The following is a 22,173-nucleotide window of genomic DNA, read 5'->3' as shown; positions in this document are numbered from 1 at the left end:
TTTCATTTCCCTAATATGAAAATTACTGGGGAGGGGGCGTCTGCCATCTCTGTGGTTCAGTAGCTTCAGCCATTCCAGCTGACCAGCTTTGGAGAGTTCATATGATCTGGAGGAGGAAGGGTCCCCTACAACACAGTACAGCTACTTTGCCAGATCAGACTGCTGCTTTACTCTCACTGGATGGGACCTCCCTGCAGGGGCTTCAGCCACTCTAGCCAGGGTTATACAGACAGAGTTTTGAATTCTCCCTGGGACAGAGCTCCTGTGGGGAGGGGCGGCCACCATCTCTGCCATTCAGTCAACTCAGTTGTTCCAGCCTGCTGGCTTTGGAGAGTCCAGAGAGTCTGGACAAGGAAGGGGCCCTCCAATGCAGCACATCTGCTCTACCAAAAAGCAGCCAGACTGATTCTTTACATGGGTCCCTGATCCTGTTCCTCCTGACTGATTGAGACCTCCAAACAGAGGTCCCTAGCCACCTCCTACAGGTGTATGCAGGCTGACAACAGGTCAGTACACCCCTGGGATGGAGCTTCCAGAAAAAGGAGCAGGCTGCCATCTTTGCTGTTTTGCAGACTTCACTGGTGATACCTCCAGGTATAGGAAAAACTGAGGCGATTAGGGTCTGGAGTGGACCCTCAGCAAACTGCAACAGCCCCACAGAATAGTAGCCTGACTGTTGAAAGAAAAACCAACAAACAGAAAACAACAGCATCAACAAAAAAGACCTCAGAAAAATCCCATTTGAAGGTCAGTGACCTCAAAGATAAAAAGTAGATAAGCTCACAAAGATAATAAAGAATTAATGCAAAAATGCTGAAAACTCAAAAAGCCAGGATGCCTCTTCTTCTCCAAATGACCACAATACCTCTCCAGCAAAAGCACAGAACTGGGCTGAGACCGAGATGGCTGAATTAACAGAAGTAGGCTTCAGAAGGTGGGTAATAACAAACTTTGCTGAGCTAAAGGAGCATGTTCTAACTCAATGCAAAGAAGCTAAGAATTATGATAAGACAATACAGGAGCTGATAGCCAGAATAGTCAGTTTAGAGAGGAACATAACCAACCTGATGGAGCTGAAAACCACAACACGAGATATTGATCACAAGTATCAACAGCAGACTAGGCCAACCAAGTGGAGGAAAGAATCATAGAACTTGAAGACTATCTTTCTGAAATAAGACAGGTAGACAAGAAAAAAAGAAAAAAGAATGAAAAGGAATGAACAAAACCTCCAAGACATATGGAGTTACGTAAAGAGACCAAACCTATGACCAATTGGGGTACCTGAAAGAGATGGGGAGAATGGAACTAAGTTGGGAAATATACTTCAAGATATCATCCAGGAGAACTTCCCCAGCCTAGCAAGACAGGCCAACCTTCAGATTCAGGAAATGCAGAGAACACAAGTGAGATACTCCATGAGAAAATCAACCCCAGGACACATCAGATTCTCCAAGGTTGAAATGAAAGAAAAAATGTTAAGAGCAATCAGAAAGAAAGGCCAGGTCACCCACAAAGGGAAGCACATCAGACTAAAAGTGGACCTCTCAGTAGAAACTCTACAAGCCAGAAGAGATTGGGGGCCAATAGTCAACATTATTGAAGAAAACTATTTTCAACCAGAATTTCATATCTGGCCAAACTAAGCTTCATAAGTGAAGAAGAAATAAAATCCTTTCCAGACAAGCAAATGCTGAAGGAATTTGCTACCACCAGGCCTGCCTTGCAAGAGCTCCTGAAGGAAGCACTAAATAAGGAAAGGGAAAATAGGTACCAGCCACTACAAAAACACACTGAAGTATGCAGACCAGTGACACTAGGAAGCAACTACATAAACAAGTCTGCAAAATAACCAGCTAGCATCATGATGACACAATCAAATTCATATATAACAATACTAACCTTAAGTGTAAATGGGCCAAATGCCCCCAATTTAAAAAATCACAGAATGGCAAACTGGTATGCTGAGACCCATCTGTATGCTGTCTTCAAGAGACCCATCTCACATGCAAAGACACACGTAGGCTCAAAATAAAGGGATAGGGAAAAATTTACCAAGCAAATGGAAAAAAGCAGGGGTTACAATCCTAGTTTCTAACAAAATAGACTTTAAAGCAACAAAGATAATAAAAGACAAAGAAGGACGTTACATGATGGTAAAGGGTTCAATTAAACAAGAAGAGCTAACTATCCTAAATATATATGCACACAATACAGGAGCACTCAAATCCATAAAGCAAGTTCTTAGAGATCTACAAAAAGACTTAGACTCTCACACAATAATAGTGGGAGAGTTAAACACCCTACTGACCATATTAGACAGACCATTGAGACAGAAAATTTACAAAGATATTCAGAACCTAAACTCAGCTCTGGATCAAGTGGACCTGTAGACCGCTACAGAACTCTCCACCCAAATTCCACAGAATATATATTCTTCTCAACACCGTATTCACTTACTTTAAAATTGATCACATAATAGGAAGTAAAACACTCCTCAGCAAATGCGAAAGACCTGAAATCATTCAGGGAAACAGTCTCTCAGATCATAGCACAATCAAATTAGAGCTCAAAATTAAGAAATTCACTCATAACCACACAACTACATGGAAATTGAACAATCTGTTCCTGAATGACTCTTGGGTAAACAATGAAATTAAGGCAGAAATCAAGTTCTTTGAAACTAATGAGAACAAAGAGACAATGTGCCAGAATCTCTGCAAGGCAGGCTAAAGGAGTGTTAAGAGGGAAACTTACAGCACTAAATGCCCACATCAAAAAGCTAGAAAGATCTCAAGTTAACAACCTAACATCACAACTAAAAGAACTATAGAACCAAAAGCAAACAAACCCCAAAGCTAGCAGAAGATGAGAAATAACAAAGATCAGGGCTGAACTGAAGGAGACAGAGACACAAAAAACCCTTCAAAAAATCAACAAATCCAGAAGTTAGCTTTTTGAAAAAATAAAAAAAAAAATAGATAGACTGCTAGCTAGACTAATAAAGAAGAAAAGAGAGAAGAATCAAATAAACACAATAAAAAATGATAAAGGGGATATTACCACTGACCCCAAAGCAATAGAAACAACCATCAGAGAATACTATAAATATCTCTATGCACATAAACTAGAAAATATAGAAGAAATGGATAAATTCCTGGACACATACACACTCCCAAGACTGAGCCAGGAAGAAGTTGAATTTTTTAACAGACCAATAACAGGTTCTGAAATTGAGGCAGTAATAAATAGCCTACCAACCAAAAACAAAACAAAACCCAGGACCAAACAGATTCACAGCTGAGTTCTACCAGAGGTACAAAGAAGAGCTGGCATCATTTCTACTAAAATTATTCCAAAAAATTGAAAAGGAGGGACTCCTCTTTAACTCATTCTGAGGCCATCATCATCCTGATACCAAAACCTGGTAGAGATAAAACCAAAAAAGGAAACTTCAGGCCAATATCCTTAATGAACATTGATGCAAAAATCCTCAGTAAAATGCTGGCAAACCAAAACCAGCAGCATATCATAAAGCTTATCCACAACGATCAAGCTGGCTTCATCCCCAGGATGCAAGGTTGGCTCAACATATCCAAATCAGTAAGTGTGATTCAACACATAAATGGTACTGAAGACAAAACCCACAGATTATCTCAACCAAGGCAGAAAGGGCCTTTGATAAAATTCAACATCCCTTCATGTTAAACACTCTCCATAACTTAGGTATTGAAGGAACATACCTCAAAATAATAAGAGCCACATATGACAAACTCACGTCAATATCATACTGAATGGGCAAAAGCAGGAAGCATTCCCTGTGAAAACCCACACAAGACAAGAATTCCCTCTTTCATCACTCCTATTCAACATAGTATTGGAAGTTCTGGCAAGAGCAATCAGGCAAGATAAAGAAATAAATGGTATTTGAATAGGGAGAGAGGAAGTCAAACTGTCTCTGTTTGCAGATGACGTGATCCTATATCTAGAAAACCCCATCATCTCAGGCCAATAGCTTCTTAAGCTGATAAACAACTTCAGCAATCCTCAAGGATACAAAATCAATGGGCAAAAATCACTAACGTTCCCATACACCAACAACAGGCAGGCAGAGAGCCAAATCATGAATGAACTCCTATTCACAACTGCTACAAAAAGATTAATATGCCTAGGAATACAGCTAACAAGGAAAGAGAATGACCTCTTCAAGGGGAACTACAAACCACTGCTCAAAGAAATCAGAGAGGACACAAATAAGTGGAAAAACATTCCATGCTCATGGATAGGAAGAATCAATATCATGAAAATGGCCATACTGTCCAAAGTAATTTATAGATTCAATGCTGTTCCCATTAGACTACTATTGACATTCTTCATGAAACTAGAAAAAACTACTTTAAAATTCATATGGAATGAAAAAAGAGCCTGAATAGCCAAGACAGTCCTAAACAAAAAGAACAAAACTGGAGGCATCACACTACCCAACTTCAAACTATACTACAAGGCCAAGGTAAGCAAAACAGCATGGTACTGGTACAAAAACAGACACATAGACCAATGGAACAGAATAAAGAACTCAAAAATAAGACCACACACCTGCAATTATCATCAGATTTTCGACAAACCTGACAAAAACAATGGGAAAAGGATTCCCTATTTAAAAATGCTGCAGGGAGAACTGGCTAGCCACATGCAGAAAATTGAAACTGGATCACTTCCTTATAACTTAAACAAAAATTAATTCGAGGTGAATTAAAGACTTAAATGTAAAGCCCCAAAGTATAAAAACCCTATAAGAAAATCTGGGCAATACCGTTCAGGACATAGACATGGGCAAAGATTTCATGATGAAAATGTCAAAAGCAATTGCAACAAAAGCAAAAATTGACAAATGGGATCCGATTAAACTAAAGAGCTTCTGCACAGCAAAAGAAACTATCATCAGAGTGAACAAACAACCTACAGAATGGGAGAAAATTTTTCCAATCTATCCATCTGACAAAGGTCTAATATCCAGAGTCCACAAGGAACTTAAACAAATGTTTAAGGAAAAAACAAACAGGAAAAAAAAAAACACACAACCCCATTAAAAGTGGGCAAAAACCATGAACAGACACTTCTCAAAAAAAGACATTCATGCAGCCAACAAACATGTGAAAAAAGCTCAATGTCACTGATCATTAGAAAAATGCAAATCAAAACCACAATGAGATACCATCTCCTGCCCGTCAGGGTAGCAATTATTAATAAGTCAAGAAACAACAGATGCTGGCAAGATTGCAGAGAAAAAGAACTGCTTTTACAGTGTTGGTGGGAGTGTAAATTAGTTCAACCATTGTGGAAGACAGTGTGGCCATTCCTCAGAAACCTAGAGGCAGAAATACCATTTGTTCCAGCAAACGCATTATTGGGTATATACCCCAAAGAATATAAATCATTCTATTATAAAGATACTTGCACATATATGTTCACTGCAGCACTATTCACAATAGGTAAGACATGGAATCAACCCAAATGCCCATCAATGATACATTGGATAAAGAAAATGTGGTACATATACACCATGGAATACTATGCAGCCACAAAAAGGAACAAGATCATGTCCTTTTCAGGGACATGGATGGAGTTGGAAGCCACAACCCTCAGCAAACTAATGCAGGAACAGAAAACCAAACACCACATGTTCTCACTTATAAGTGAGAGAAGAATGATGAGAACACATGGACACATGGAGGGGAACAACATACACTGGGGCCTGTTGGAGAGGGGTTGGGGGAGAGAGAGGATCAGGAAGGTTAGCTAATGGATGTTGGCCTTAATACATAGATGATGGGATGGCCTGTGCAGCAAACCACCATGGCACACATTTACCTATGTAACAAACTTTGATATCCTGCGCATGTACCCCTGAACTTAAAATAAAAATTGAAGAACAAAAAGAAAATTATTGAGATATTTTATATATTTTTTTGGTGCTAAGATTTCAAGATCTGGTATGAACTTTACACTTACAGCACATCTCAATTTGGACTCACCACATTTCAGATGCTCAAGAGGTGTATGTGTCTAGAGGCTACCATACTGAACAGGGCAGCACTAGGTCTGTGCTTTCTCAAACTTTGGCACAGATGGGAATAATCCAGAGATATCATTAAACACAAATTCCTGGACTTCATTCATTCACAAAGGTCAGGGGCAGGACCTGAACATTCGCATTTCCAAAAAGCTCCCAGTTGATGCTGATACTGCCAGTCTACAGACCACACTTGGGGTAGCTTGCAAAACAAAGCACGCACATCTCCCAGTGAATTGTGGCAATTATAATGATGATAACAAATAGTTATAATATTTTACCTTTCAAAAGCACTTTGCATTAACTACTAGAAATTCAAATTAAAACTAAATTGAGTTATCACTGCACACCCATCAGAATGGCCAAAATGAAAAATAATAACACCAAATGCTAGTGAGGATGTAGAGAAACTGGATCACTCATACATTCCTGGTGAGAATGGAAAGTCGAAAATAGTTTGTCAGTTTCTTTTAAAGCTGTAAATGGGCTTATCATAAAATTACATTCTTGAGCATTTATTCCAGAGGAATAAAAACTTATTTTATGCAGAAACGTGTACAAATCTATTCACAGCAGCTTTATTTGTGATAACCCCAAACTGGAAAGGACTAAAATGTTCCTCAAGAGGTGAATGGTTAAACAACCTAGTGCATCCATACCATGGAATACTATCTAGCAATAAAAAGGTATAAACTATTAGTACACACAAGAGTTTGGATGAATCTCAGTGACATTACACTAAGTGAAAAATACCCAACCTTAAAAGGATACATCCTTCATGATTCCATCTACATAATGTGTGAAATGACATAGTTGTAGATATGAACAAACTAGTTGTTTTTCAGGGACTGGGTAAGGGAAAGATGGAGATGTGGCTATAAAGGGAGAGTATGAGGGAATCTTGTGACAGTTAATCTTGATTATGGTAGTGGTTACACAAAACTACCCATGTGATTAAATTGTACAGAGCTACACACATACTCACACATAAATGAATGTATGCATATGTGATAAAACCTAAATAAGCTCTACAGATTGTGCTAATGTCAATTTCCTGTTTTTGATATTGTGCTATAGTTATGCAAGGTGTTAACATAGGGTGAAGTGTACACAGAACCTCCCTGTATATTTATTTGTACCTTCTTTGCATCTATCATGATCTCAAAATAAAAAGTTTTTTTTAAAGCACTTTGCATACACTATCTCATTTGATCCTCATGATAACCCTGGAAGTGAGTAGTATGATCATTGACATTACATAAAAAAGAAAACCAAGGCCCAGCGGACCAACTACTGATGGAAGATTACATAGCCAAAAACTGGCAAAGTCAGGACTGAAATAAGAGTACATCCTCTTATAAGTATTGATGTATTAATATATAAGTATTTATAGATATAAAAAGATTTAGGGGACCCAATTATCAGAAATGTAGATGTGTTTCAGATAGCAAATTTGCAAAGTAAAAATAAAACACAAGCCCTCCGGCTTCCCATGACTTACGATAGACTTGCAGGTTGTAGCGCTTAGTGGTGGTGTAGGGATCAGCCTGTGTATTTATGTCTGCTTTGTAGTCTCCTGCATCTTCCATCCTCAGATCGCTAATGACCAGATTGTAGTTCAGACCTAAGGCATGTATCCGTTCATAATAATTTCTGTGGGTCACAGTAACTATGGGTGCTGTTTCTGAGTCTCCCGGTGTTACATAAGCAACGGATGTTTTAGAAGTCCAAGCAATGATTTTAACTTGCCGTGGTTCTTGGATATTTACAGGGAAAGTGACTGACTCTCCCAGAATCCCATTCACTGTGAAGATTTCTGAGTCTTTTCCAGCTGCTTCCGGCCCTGAGAACATAAAAAGAAAACTGTAGCCATCTGACTGTTGCAGCTTTTTCAGTTCCTAATCTTTTTGGCCTTGGAGCTCCCTGAGGAGCTGCCACAAATGCAGTTCACCCAGTTTCTTGAGGATGCCTTTTTTTTTTTTTTTGGCATTCTACTCTAGGTGTATTTAATATGTTATGACAATTAAATTTTCTAAAGCATTCTCATTCAAAAACTAAGTTTCTCACTAGAGATCCATTTTGTTATAAATATTTTTACCTAGACTTATAGACTCTGAAAGCTAGAAGGCATTTGAAAGGTGAAGGCCATAAGCCTCCACGTAGTCTAAGATATTAGGTGCACTTCTTTCCCAAGATCATATTGCCAAGTGGTGGAAGAGCTGGAACAAGAACCTGGAATATCTTGGCTGATGGTCTCTTGGGTCATTGCTTTTTATTTTCCTATGATCTCTGCAAAAAGCAAGTAACAGTTTTGTCTCTTTTCTTGGAAGATATAAGCAGAGAGTGCTTTGGAGTCTCTGGAGAAAATATTCCCTAAGTTGGTGATTTTTAGGGATATTTTTCTGTTTACTTCCATATTCCTAGTCTCTAGAAGAGTGCCTAACACAGAGAAGGGGCTTAATAAATATTTGTGGAATTAATTTATAGAATTTACTCATGTGTTTCCTAGACTCTCTTGGAACAACTTCTGAAGTAAGCAAGTTTTGTTTATTCATTCATACATTTGTGAGTGGTTGCATGTATTTATTCAGGATCAGTTTTGTTCCAGATACTATGGTGGGTATTTATTAATTTAATGTATAATATAAGTGTTTGTTGGACATCTACTCTTTTAAACAAGATACAAGGAGCTGGGGATACAACGGTGAGAAGAAACAGATATAATTCTTGCTCTTTGAGACTTACAATCAGAGGAACATACCAATGTTGATCAGATGACCATAGAAACAAATGGATAGGCACAAAATATGTAAGCATTATAGTGATTTGAGAGAGACCAGCAAGGGGACTTGATCTGTTCTGGGAATCCAGGGAACATTTCCTAGTGAAAGCTTAAGGATGAATACTTTTAAAATATAACATGGGAAGATGAAAAGCTTATTTTCTCCTCCCTTTTCTCTCCTCTATCACTTTTGAAGATAAACTGATTTAATATATAGTTTGTAAAATGAGAGACAATGTAATTTCAAGACATTATTTTTCTGCTCTTTCTCCTCCTCTTCTTCATTATCCTATAATTCTCAATCAGGGCTCTTTAGTGAGAAACACTGTTTGGGGCAAGCACGGATGATATCCAAAGTATTTAATAACCAATATGACATGGGCTCTGACCAATCAGAAAGGGTGTTAGCAATAAACAAACTAGTTGAGCGGTTCTGGTGTGTACTGGTTGCATGTAGGCTCTGATGACCACGACATCAGTTTTCCACATAAGTGGATTCAGGCTGACCCTAAAGTTTATCCAAGGCTTGGTGTATGGAAGAATAAGGATCATAAAGTATACACATCACTTTAAGGTGGCACAAAAAAAGGGATTTCTTAACCTGATGGTGTTGTCTCACTACGGCTACCCTTGCTCTTCAGCTCAGCAACCACTGAAAGAGCCCCAGGGACAGCTGATGTAAACCTCTTTCCTTTCTGACCAACAGAGATTTTCCCTTAGGAGCAGTATCCAGGACAAGGTCTGAGGATTTAGTTGGGGGGTGGCTAAGTACAGAAGATATAACAGGGTGGGGAGTATGTGGGGTGGGAGTAGGAAGGGGGAAATTGGGAACCCTTATCTGCAAACATTTATTAAGTGCTAATTATGTGTCAGATGCTGTGTTAGGGACACAGGGATAAACAGGACATCGTTGCAGCCCTGAGGAGCTCACAGCCCAGAAAATAAGACAGATGTGGACACAAGTGAAAGACAATACAACACGATGAGTGCTAAATGGTAAAAGCAATAAAAATAAGCCACTGGGATAGCGGGTCAGAAAGAGGCTAACGCTGCCTTTGGTGGTAAGAGTCATAGTTTGCCAAAATTCAAGAACATTAATTCTTCCCAGATAAACTGTTTTTCTGGGCTGATGAGTTCTAGGAGAGGGGTATTTGCAGTTTCCCAGCCTGAATCCCTGGATGGTCCAGGCATGGGCATGTGATCTATGCAGTTGCACAGAACCCTGAGCTCAAAAGGACCCTGAACTGGACTTAATGCTGCGTTGCCACCTTTAAATTCTACATGCTATTTAAACAAGGGGCCCTCCATTTTCATTTTGCACTGGGCCTCGCAAATTGTCTAGCGAGTCCTGGTCTCAGATCTCCCATGTCTCAAGTCTTTTTTGAAGTCAGGCCCTAGTGCTTAATTGCCACACCACTCTGTGGATTGAGATTAGGTTTGAGGAGAGAGACAGAACATAGATTCCACAGACTCGTAATTTTGCTGGGTTCTCTCACTAAACCCCAGGAAGTATGTAGGTAGATTGCTAAGGCTGAGACCTTCTTAATATCAGGGCCGTTGAGCAGCCACAGTGGTTGGTGTGTGGTACAGTTTTAAAAGTATGTCTCATCTCCTCTAGCAAGTCATTCAGGAAGTGCTGGTGGGGTATCAAAGAGCAATCAGGCAGTGGGGGTGGTGGGTAGGCAAAGCTGGGGGAAGCTGTTATTTGTGCTGCTGGTGTTGTTGGCAAGAATACTTTGCTTGCTGGAAAAGGCAAAGGGGTTGCACATGTTTAAGATGAAGATTCTGCCACCTTCAAACTCTCCAACTGTGCTCTGAGAAAAGCAGCTGCAAAACCATTGCATGCAGTGGAAAGATAGGGAGGCAGAAGGTGTAGGTGCAAGTACTTCTACTTATGAACTGGACAACCTTAACGAGGTCACAAAACCTTTCTTATTTATTTATTTATTTTTAGACAAAGTGTCACTCTCTCACTGTCACCCAGGCTGGAGTACAGTGGAGTGATCTTGGCTCACTGCAACCTCCACCTCCCGGGTTCAGGCAGTTCTCCTGCCTCAGCCACCCGAGTAGCTGGGATTACAGGTGCATGCCATCACGGCCAGCTAGTTTTTGTATTTTTAGTAGAGACAGGGTTTCACCATGTTGGCCAGGCTGATCTCGAACTCCTGACCTCAAATGCTCTGCCCGCCTCAGCCTCCCAAAATGCTAGGATTACAGGCACAAAACCTTTCTGAACCTCAGTTTCTTCATCCATAGAATGAAAATAATAATTATGCTATTTGTCCTATTTGGTGAGCAGCAAATGATGTAATATGAGTAGAAATGCTTTGCTGATCATCAAGGCAAAATAAATGTTAGTTATTTCTGGAGTTGATAATGATATATTAACATTCATCGTATGTTCTTTATCATCACTTTAACAATTGGTACATGCCCTTTGGGCCTGCCCTAGGCCATCCTTATGATGGTATTGGTGATGCCAAGGCCATACTGGAGCATACATCAAAAGCCATTTTTAAGGGCTAATTCAAGTAAAGCCTGGAGGGACAGTGTCAGGTACCCCGGACAGACTTTATTCTGCTCTTAAAAGACTTTAAGATTTAAAGGAAAGAATGTCCATATCAATCAATCCCAATATTTATTTTTCTAGGTGCTAAAGGGACTCTACCATTATGTTATCACTGGAAGTGACCTTAGTAAAATCTAATTTCAGAGATAACTTGTGGCACAAAAACATCTTGAGGACTTACCATGAAATGCACTATGCTAGTCTATGGCAAAGACAGATTCTCTGCCTTTTGGGGGGAATTTGATACCTGGTTAGGGAAATAAGACACACACACACACACGCACACATACACACACATTCTCCTTTGCAATATGAGATAGTGAATAATAAATTCAAGTGAATGGTAGAAACAGTGATTACCGTAGGAATTCTAAGACGGGAGGGATCGCTGAGCTGTAGTGGTTAGAAAAAACATCTCAAAGAAAGTAGAATTTGAGGAGGATTTTGAAGGCTGAATAGAATTCTACTTGATGGAAAGGGAAAGGAAGGGTGTCTCAAGTCCTCGGATCCTGAATAAAAGTTTAGAAGCAGAATCTGTGATGTTAATTGGATTAATATAGATTTGCATATAAGAGCAGGGAGAGGTACAGCTGGAGATACAAATTAGGTTTAGATTTGAGACAGCCTTGAGTTTGAGGTCTCCATCAGAGGCAGAGGGGAACTATTAAGGTTTTTGAGGGTGAAGATTAAAATAATGTTTTAGTCATTCTAATGTAGTAATGATGTGTGGGGAGGAAAACAGGAAGGAGAGGCTGCATCAGAGGGGAATACTGTAGTCTTCTGGGCATGAACCAGGGGACGATAATGGGAATGGAAAGGAAGGGCTGGATTTGGCGATAACACAAAGAAAGGCAAGAAATAAAGAGGCATCTGCTAGAATTCAATGGTTCATCAATATATTTTGAGTTTCTACTTTATGTCATTGAAAAACTCATAAAGTTTATGATGGAAAGAAGTCAAAGGGGAAAGAAAGTTTAGTCTTAGAAATATTAAACTTCAGATGATGGTGGACCATGTAAGTAAGCTGTTGGAAGGATGGAAGATAAGGAGAGAGAATGGACTTGAAGTATTATTTGGGGCACTATGGCAGAACCTGCTAGCTGTTATCCAATATTTGTTCCCTCCTTCATTCTTAGTAATAGAATCACTAATTTTTAGCAGGGCATAGAGCCACCCAGAGTAAAGACTATATTGTCCTGCTTTCTTCTAGCTAACATTGGTCATATGACTAAGTTCAGCCCAACAGAATAAAAATGGAAGTGTTGTATATGACTTCTATGTCTTTAAGAAGAGTGGGGAACCTGGAGCGGTGGCTCACATCTGTAATCTCAACACTTTGGGAGGCCGAGGCAGGTGGATCGCTTGAGCCCAGGAGTGCGAGACCAGCCTGGGTAGCATGGCAAAACCCTGTCTCTACAAAAAAGTACAAAATATACCTGGGCATGATGGTGCACACCTGTAGTCCCAGCTGCCCAGGAGGCTGAGGTGAGAGGATCACCTGAGCCCGAGGGGGTCAAGGTTGCAGTAAGCCAAGACCACACCACTGCACTCCAGCCTGGGTGACACAGTGAGACCCTGTCTCAGAAAAAAACCAATAAATAAATAAATGCATAAAAAGAGGGAAATTTGCTGTTTTCATCTCTTCCTTGCTTTTGCAGGCCAGAAGGCCATGACAGCTGGATCTTAGACAGACATTCTGAGTCATGAGGAGGAAGCCGAGTTCTGAGGATGGTGGAGCAGGAAGATAGAAGTCGGAACCCCAATGACCTTGTGAACTATTCTACTGACTGTGAACTGCCAACTCCATGCTTTTTTACATGAGCAAGAAATAAACTTTTTTCTTATTTAAGCCATTCTTATTTTAGTGTCTCTGGTACTTACTGTAACACTGAAATCCAGCGGGTTTAGAGATCATCCACAGAAATGGCATGGGTGAAGGAGAGGAGGGTCATTCAGGAAGAGTAAGCCTGAAGTCCACGACTGAGCCTTGTGAGAGTGCTCACATTTATAGGAGAGACACCATCAAAAGAAACAGAATAGACCAAGCAGTAAGAGTGCAAGAGAGGCACCAATAGTGGACCATATCACAGAGAGGAGAAAGAGTCTCAAGGAGGAGATTGCCACTGATGTCTAATGATTCAGTGTTCAATGGGATAAAGTGTTCAATGGGATAAAGACTGAAAATGGGTTTGCCCATTACGAGGTTATTGATGGCCTTTGAGAATGTAGTACAAGTAAGACAACTCGATGGAAGGCCAGAGTCTAGGGGACTGACAGAGTAGGTGGTAAAGCGTGGAGGAAAAACTTGACAGTGAAAGAAGGGTGATGAGATAGGACAGTAGCTAGAGGGTCAGGTAAAACTAATTTATTTTTGTTTTAAAATAGAAGAGACTGGGGGTTGCGGGGGAGGTGCTAGGGAGGGTGAGCAGAGAGAGATGTCCCCAGTGGGCCTGCTCTAGGTTAGATGCTCCTGCTCATGGCCTCTCTGGAACTCCAGGTTTCCCTCTCATAGCACTTGCCACATTGTGTGGTGGTCATCAATCTGTGTGTCTGTGTTCTGGACACTGTGAATGACTGAGTCCAGGGGCCTTGCCTTAAACCTCTGGTATGCAGCACAGCACAAGATACACAGGCTACTAATGCTTGTCATGGAACAAAAGATGGAAAGGAAAGGGCAGGCAGTGGAAGCTGTAGGTTTAAGGAGGGTCACACCCTCACCTGAAGTGGAAAGGGGAAAGGAAAGGATGAGTGAAAGAGCAAAGGTATTTTGAGATGTTATTAAAGGTGGTGATAGGAAGAGGCTGCTTGGTGAAGTAGAGCGAGCATAGATTTGAGCCAGGTGGGCTTGTGCTCAGGTTCAATCCCTGACATTTGCTGAGGCCCTGATCTTACTTGACTACAAGATGGGCTATAATAATGCCTGCCTTATAGAATTGTTTTGAGGACACATAGAAGGTGCTTAATACACAGTGGACATTTTGGAATACATAGGATAAAATGGAAGACAATCATTCTTGGTGGCCTTCATCTCTTCAGTAATGTAGGAGGGGAGACTATCTGGCAACAGTAAGGAGGCAAGAGTGGGACCAGCTAGGAGGTATACAGACTAAAGGTGCAGATTTTGAATCTAGGAGTATTTGAACCTAGCTGTGTTATCTTGAGAAAATTATTGAAATTCACTGTTCCTTAGGTGCCTCATCTGTAAAGTGTGAATAATTATTAAATGCAATTGTGAAGATAAAGCACTTAGCACAATGCCTGGCACATATAAATGGTAGTTGCTGTTATTTTGGTGAATGTAAAAATTGGGGGGGAATGTTACTATAAGGAACACCATAGGGAGTCAACAAGAGATTGATGAAGGGGATCAAGTGTTTGCTAAGTACCTTGAGAGCCCAGTGAAGAAGTGGTAACCCACATTTACAACCTTTTCCAAAGAGTGTGATTTCGTGACCTTCTTATGCCAGAACACAAATGGGAAAGGTAGGAGAAAGGCCATACCTCCAGAGGAGAAGCAAAGGCAAGAAAAGGCTGAAACCCTGGGGTGGAGGCTTAGATGGAAAAACCTGTTCACTGTGACTTTTAGGTAGCTATGGCAAAGAGGGAGCCCAGGACTCAGGGGCCAGGATGACCAGTGTTGAAAGAGAGCACTGAGGACTGGTTGCTCACTGGAGGTTGCCTTCCCCTCCTTGATTGGGCTGGGGCAACCTTCCCAATGCAATACACTTTTCTGTGTCTAAGATGATAACCCTGTTTCCCTGGATGATCCTAGGTATATGGATGGATTTTACAAATGTACATTTCATGGTTAGGTAGCTCAAAGCCACTGACTAGAAGAAGACAATAGGGATCGTGAGAAAAAGAATATTTGAAAAAGCAAAAACAAATAGAAAAGAATCAGAAACCCATATGAAGTATAAAGATTGTTGGGGTATGAGGCTTTTAACTGGTGAGAGGAAAATTCTTCAAGGCCGGGCAAGCAAAACTTACTGATGTTTTGGGTGGAATCCAAAGTCAAATATGGATGACAACGGAGAGGTCATATAGACCTAAAACCCCATAATTCTCCTTAGATTCTATTAAAAATGAACACAGTGTACCCTTGGAGTCTGGGGAGCTCTCTATTCTCCTTTCATAACCTTTACCATCACTACTAGGCTCTGCCTGATCTGCCCCTACTTCTCCCCTACTCCAACCACATCAGCTCCCTCTGTTCTGTAAACAGGCCAAGGGCACTTTGCCTCAGAGCTTTTGCACCTGTTGTTCTCCTCTTTTCCTACCACACTCTTTTCAGCAGCCCCCCACTTTGTTCAGGTTTCTCTCCCAACATCATCTCATTAGAAAGAGCTTTTCTGGTCACTGTGCCTAAAATAGCAATCCCCACCCCATCCTTCTCTCTTGCCTTGCCTTGCTATCCTTCTCTTCATTTCGGTTATCACCACTAAAGCATTTCCTGTGCTTATTTATTGATTGTCTCCCAACCCATCCCCTCAATACACTGCTCCTATAATGCAATTATCAAGAATGTGAGCCTTTGTCTGTTTCAATCACTACTGTTCCTCCAGTAACTAGTGGATGATTATTAAATGTTTGTTGAAAAAATTAACACCAGCCTGGGAAACACAATGAGATCCCAGCTCTATGAAAAAGAAAATAAAAAAAAATTAGTCAGGCATGGTAATGCATGCCTGTCCTCTCAGCTACTTGGGAGGGTGAGACAGGAGGATCACTTGATCCTGGGAAGTCAAGGCTGCCATGAACCACGATTGTGCTACTGCCCTCCAGCCTGGGTGACAGGGCAAGACTCTGTCTCAAAACAAAAAACAAAAAACAAAAACAAAAACAAACAAAAAAAAACAAATAATTTTTTTTTTGCAACTGACTCAGTTAATCTTTTCCAAAAACAGAAAAACAAGGCAGAAAATCTCAGCAAGAGAAAGAGTGAAGGCAAGAGAGGACTCTTTACTGATCTCTGGGTCTTGATGTGAAAGGTCAAGTATTTAAACTGATTATTAACAAGAATCAGATGGCTAACTGCAATTTCTTTCTATATTCTATACTGTTTGTGAAGAAAATTTTTTAGATCTGCAGAATGGGGACCCACAGCATAGTTAGTAAAAGTGTCCTGAATCAGGGATTAGGAAACACATTTGAGTCACGGGTCTGTTGTTGACTAGCTAAATGACCATGAATGTCACTTACTTGCTAAGTCAGAGGGTTCTAGTTGGTAAAAGAAATAAAACAGAGCTGTCCTGCCACTTTGAGGAATTATGAAGATTAAATGACACGAGGGTGCTCTCAAGTGTGTGTACTAATGGAGAAGAGTCTAGTGGTCCCAAGGAGAGCCTTGCCTTTTGGAGTCACCTGTGTGGCACCATGAATTAGTCACTGAGACCTAGCCTGCTTGGGCTAGAATCTTGGCTCTGTCAGGGACTGGCCATGAACCCCAGGGAAAGTCAGTAACCTCTCTGTGTCTGGGTTTCTTTCCTCAGCTTTAAAATGAAGGTAATATTAGCACATTAGTGAAGGTAATAGTAGCACAATATTTGACCTCATAAAAATATTATGAGGGTTAAATGAATTGATATTTGTAGACCTCTTAGAATAGGGCCTGGCATATACTAGGCACTATATGTGTTTGCTATGTAAAACAAATAAACATCTTCAAAGAGACTAAAATAACACCTCAGACAACTATGAAGGGAAAAATTAGAGTTAGGGTATTGGGGAGATGTTAAAGTCAGCAAGTAGCTATTAATAAGAGTGGAAATGGGGAAGACTGTACAGTTGCTTAACAGACACCTCCACCCCCTTATACTTTCTTAGGATCCTCCAGACAAACATTTCTAGTTCTTTTTTTGTGGCACTAGCTAAACTTCCCCTCCTCTTCTCCACCCACTGCCTCCTAGAGTCAAAAAGTGGGGGTGGAACATCGCTGAGTATTGTAGGTCTGGGAGAGTGACCAGAGGTAGCTTTAGCACATGGTACCCAAAAGAGAGTCCATTATAACTGCTCACACTGAGTGAAGGGACATAGAGGGAAAGAGGAAGCACAGGGCTGGGCAGCCAGAAATTTTGTGTCATTCTCCAAAGCGACAGAAAGTCCTTGATCATGAGGTTTTAAGAAAAAGGAACCTACTACCCCCATGCAATAGTACATTGTTTTCCCCTGGGAGTTTTACTTTATATCATCTTTATTGGGATTTAGGTTTACTTGAATCAGTTCCTTCAAAACACACACACACACACATACACACACACACACAATCTCAAAACAGACATGAGATCATGGCCATCCGTTTTAACATTGCTGCCCTCTATTAGCGTGTACTTGAACACTGAGTATAACAAAGGAAACAAGAGTACCTAGTCAGTTCCACGTATATCAACCCCCAGCTGATTGCTCATACCTCTTTCCAAGTTTCACATAGATGAGCCCAGTGATCTCCAAACTTACAGGTCCATCCCTCCCCTAAGGTCCAAGACAAGAAAGGTTTGATTTAGGAATACTCCAGTAGCCTGAATGGCTTGGCACTGACCATCAGGCTCCTGTTGTGAAGGTGCTCTGGCTGCCTTGTTGGCCTCCATATTGATCTCCAGGACTGCTTCAGCAGCTGGAGCTGACAAGGTAGGCCTCCGCTGCCTTACCACTGAAGGCCTGAGTTATCACAGGGGGAACAGCTTCTCACCCTCTGTTTGGAAGCTGGGTTTTTGATAACCGGTTTTACCCATATATAATATATTTCCATTTCTATAACTGGATTTCTGCTTTTGAGCCCTTTTCTGAATGTCTATGGTAGTCATCTGCTTAAATCTAATTCTAATACAGAGGCATTATCCTTATCTTGAAGACCCCTCGATGCAAGGACTTCAAATCAGTGGCAGGTTGTTTTGTCAGCATACTTCCACAGGTATGCTTCCTGTTTCTGAGCCCCAGGATGATGGTTGGGGTCCAGTTACCCACAGTGAGCCCACTCATTTCTTGAAATTTTAAGTCTCAACTGCTGAAATGCCCATGACCATGTTTAACATCCAACAAGACATCAACATCATGCTGATATTGGACTTTTATTTGTTTAAAGAAACTAATTCAAATCACATTTGAATAATATTAAAGTGAATGGTATTTGAAACATGTCTGGAGATGGTTATTTGCTTGGGTATTCTGCCTCACTGCCCTGCCTAAACTTCCGTTATTGGCAAGGACCTGCCAATAGCTCCTTCCTCCTCTGTGGGTGGGTATAGAGAAAGGCACAGCTTCTACCCGAATAATCCTGTCTTGACAGAAATAAATAAATAATCACTCTTTACTGACATATTCCCAAACATTAATAGTCAGGAGAGTAATTTACTCCACTTCAACATCAAAGTGGGTGGAGGCAGCATGACTCAGAGGTGAAGTCTAAGGACTCTGAAGCTTAAATTCTACTTCTTTCACTTTTTGGTTAAGTGACCTTTGACTCTCTGTGTATCAATGCTTTCATCTGTATACATGCACATAAACCATACCTATCTCATAGTGTGTTGTAAGGATTAAACAAAATAATAACTGTAGACTACTTAGAGTAATGCTGAATATGCAGTGATTGCTCCATAAATGATTATTTATTACTATTATCGATGGGAGACAAGACAGGGAGTTGAAGAAATAGAAATAAGAATGGGGCAGAGAAAAGGAAGAATTAAGAGTATGAGACAGAATATGTAGAGGGGATGGGCAAGGATTAAAACTGGTGGACTCCTTCATCTCCTACCCCCAGAGTGGGAGTGTCTCCTAGGGTACGTGGAGAGACAGTCAGAGTCATGGTGTTTCCAAAGTCATGATCAGAAAGTTGGCATCAGAGCATAAGACTGTGAATTTTGACTCAGAGAAAACTTTTCCAACATGGAACAGTCATAAGTTTGCATACTCAGACTTTCCTTATGTCGGTGATTTCTGAGGGGAAATGGGGATTTCTCCCTGCATCTCTCCACTGCTTCTCAGCCTCTTCAACTGCTCTGAATTCCAGGGAAATGCATAAAGTGTAGACTCCTAAGCCCAATACTGAATGTAAGGGACTACCTCTACCAGGAACAGCAGCAGGAGGAATTCACAGTATATTTTTGTGCTCAGAAAAGGTTTGCAGAATAATCCTTAAGAGGCAAACATAATTCAGTAAAGGTGGACAGTATGTAAAAAGTACTCCTGGCTTCACTTTTATAAAAACAAGCTCCCATTCCCCTTGCATGGATCCTTGATGAAATGAATATCTCACTCTTAGTTTCCTTTTCCAGAACCCCGACAACCAACACTTAAGCTCAAACTCTCACCACCTTTTCTCCTGTTTATGTTCCTTGGACAATTCCCTGACAGAGGAGTCCTGCCCAAGATCTCTGTGTGGTAAAGCCATGGCTCTTCCTAATAATGCATGATAAGCAAGTGTGAAAAATAGTAGCATTAGCTAATATCTGTTAAACACTTACTATATTCAGGTACTATGGCAAGTGTTGTACATGCATTATCATTATTTTGATTCTCAAAACAATTCCACTGTATTAATACCCTCCCCATTTTGAAGCTGAAACAAGAGTCAGAGGAGGAATGTAACTTAGTCTAGGTCACAAAACTCATAAACAATTCACTACTAGCTGATTTAACAACTTTATTTCAGTTTCAGTAGATGAAAGAAGTGTATCCTAGAGCTACCTTTTATCTTAGCAGGTATTAATCTTTTGAAGAACATCAAAAATTTGAAATGAATGAGCGAAGAGGTCAGGTGGAGCAGAAAGAAGAACGAATGGGATTGGGATTAACCTTGGAATTAGAAAAACCAATGCCTATTTGCAGCTCTACCAATTTAGGTAGTGAAATTTCAGGTGAATTTTTAAACCCCTAAATCTTAATTTATTATTTTTCTTGCATAATGGGATTAATAACATCTATCTTGCTCATCTCAATGGTTTTCATATGGATGACATAAGAATGTAGGCATAAACATTGTCGAATGTTTTACAAATTAAGTGGTATCAAATGCTACCTTGTCTGGTCTCTCTCTGGAAGATTAGGGACATCCCTAGTACCATTCCTCATCTACTTGCATTTTCTGTCTGCCATTCTAGAGCGACCAGCGGAGGCTCCAAAAATTTGGTCTGACTAGTGGTTACAATCTCCATGAAGTTCAAATTAAAGGAGCCATAGCTTGAAATGGCCAAGGGAACCAGAGAGATCACGGTGCATTGATTCTACCTTTACAGAAAATCCAAATGTACTAGGTTTCCAGGGTTCTAACTCATGCCAGAATTTTGCTAGTGCATTTTCAGAACTGGCAAGAGATACTAGAAGTAGATTTAGAAGTTCCAAACATAGTAAATTTCTGTTAGAGCAATTGTTTGTATTTAAGGAGATAATATGTACAATGACACAGCACTCCCAGATCTGTGTTAATGTTACAATTTTCTTTGTACCAATAACAATCAATATTCATGTTGTTCTTTTAGTTTACTGTTATGCCATAAGTAAGAAAAATAGGGTTTTTAATTCAAGTTCTCCAACTCTTTTTTGAGACTATTTGTAAAAAATGGGATAGTAATCTCTTCCTCATTTATTTTAGAGTTTCTTGAGGATAAAAGCAGAGTAACAGCTCTGTGTTTTGAAAATAAAGGGAGTTTATAGAGATGAGGCTCAACAATGATAACGATGAGTTATCCATCACTCTAACCTGATAGAACAATCAACTATAATTAGGAAAGACATTTTTCTCTCTCAAACGCCATCACAGTTGAATGCCAAGAAGAAATTGCTTGTAAGTCATTCAAGCTTTTAGAAGATCTTTCTTTTGCCAGGCTTTGTGGGTGGGTTTACCAAGTGCTGATTCCTCTGAGGATTTGCCTCAGACCTTTGGAAACTGAGATCTCCAGATCTCAGAAATATAAACTTTAAAGCTGAACCTAAACACTTAAGTTTGAATTTTAAGTCTCTCCCCAGCCAGTTGGATCCTGTTAAGTACAGTAGATACTGAGACCCAGGGTGTTCTGTTAAACACAGATCAAAAAGACAGTTCAATGTCTTCCTTAAGGGCGATTTTTAAAACTTTATGAAAAACTAGGAGGGGATCAGCAAGGGTCAGAACTCACAGGTTTGCAGGCAAAGGAGCAAGATCCATAGGTGGTGCTGAGCCATCTCTCTCAGGGTTTAACCTTCTGTGGAAAAGCACGGCACTGTTCTAGCAGAGTCAGTTTCACTTGAGTTTTCTTCCTCCTTTTTATAACTACATTTAAGGAAGGAAGTGCAAGTTAACTGATTTAGTTAACGTTGGTCTTTGTATCACTGTGCTAGTTTTTTCCAATTTAAAGTGCCTAGCATTAATTATTTATTCAACAAATATTTATTGTGTGCCTACTATGTGCCAGGCCCTCTTCTGGGTCCTGGCAATATACAGAGCAACAAAGCAATTGATCATCCTCCTTTCATGGCATTTATACTCTTTTTTGGAGTAATCGACAACTCTATAAGCAATTCCAGTATAACGTAATAAGCACTGCAATAGGAAAAATACAGGGAACTATGAGAGGAATAGGGGCGTCTAACTCAGGCTAAGAAAAGTTGGAGTAGGCTTCCTAAAGAAACTGACAACCAGCCTGAGACAGGCTCAAAGAATGAATTACCATTATTAGGTGAATGGCGGTGGGGGATATGAAAGAGGAAAAATGTTTTGATATATGGTAGGAGCTTAAAAAAAGTAGCAAGTAAAATTACATAATTATAGTTATG

At 40.3% G+C, this 22,173-nt stretch overlaps 1 protein-coding gene across 2 annotated transcripts in view; it reads right to left on the bottom strand.

Annotated features, from left to right (window-relative positions):
- Positions 1–21,641, bottom strand: part of CD84 (CD84 molecule) — a 38,420-nt gene extending 16,779 nt beyond the window's left edge. The window contains exons 1-2 of one of the 2 annotated variants that reach the window (XM_054451315.1): positions 21,537–21,641; positions 7,575–7,916 (exon numbers count right to left, since the gene is read on the bottom strand). In XM_054451315.1, coding sequence (XP_054307290.1) covers positions 7,575–7,916; positions 21,537–21,582 — 388 coding nt within the window. In that variant the 5' untranslated portion in view covers positions 21,583–21,641. The remainder of the gene's footprint in view (positions 1–7,574; positions 7,917–21,536) is intronic. The other variant, XM_054451323.1, reaches the window with a different exon arrangement.
- Between the last annotated feature and the right edge of the window lie 532 nt (positions 21,642–22,173).

The sequence above is a fragment of the Pongo pygmaeus genome, chromosome 1 (genome assembly GCF_028885625.2).
Source record: "Pongo pygmaeus isolate AG05252 chromosome 1, NHGRI_mPonPyg2-v2.0_pri, whole genome shotgun sequence".
NCBI lineage: Eukaryota > Metazoa > Chordata > Mammalia > Primates > Hominidae > Pongo > Pongo pygmaeus.
Note: the sequence above shows the minus strand (reverse complement) of the source record. Positions and strands in the feature narration are given on the sequence as shown.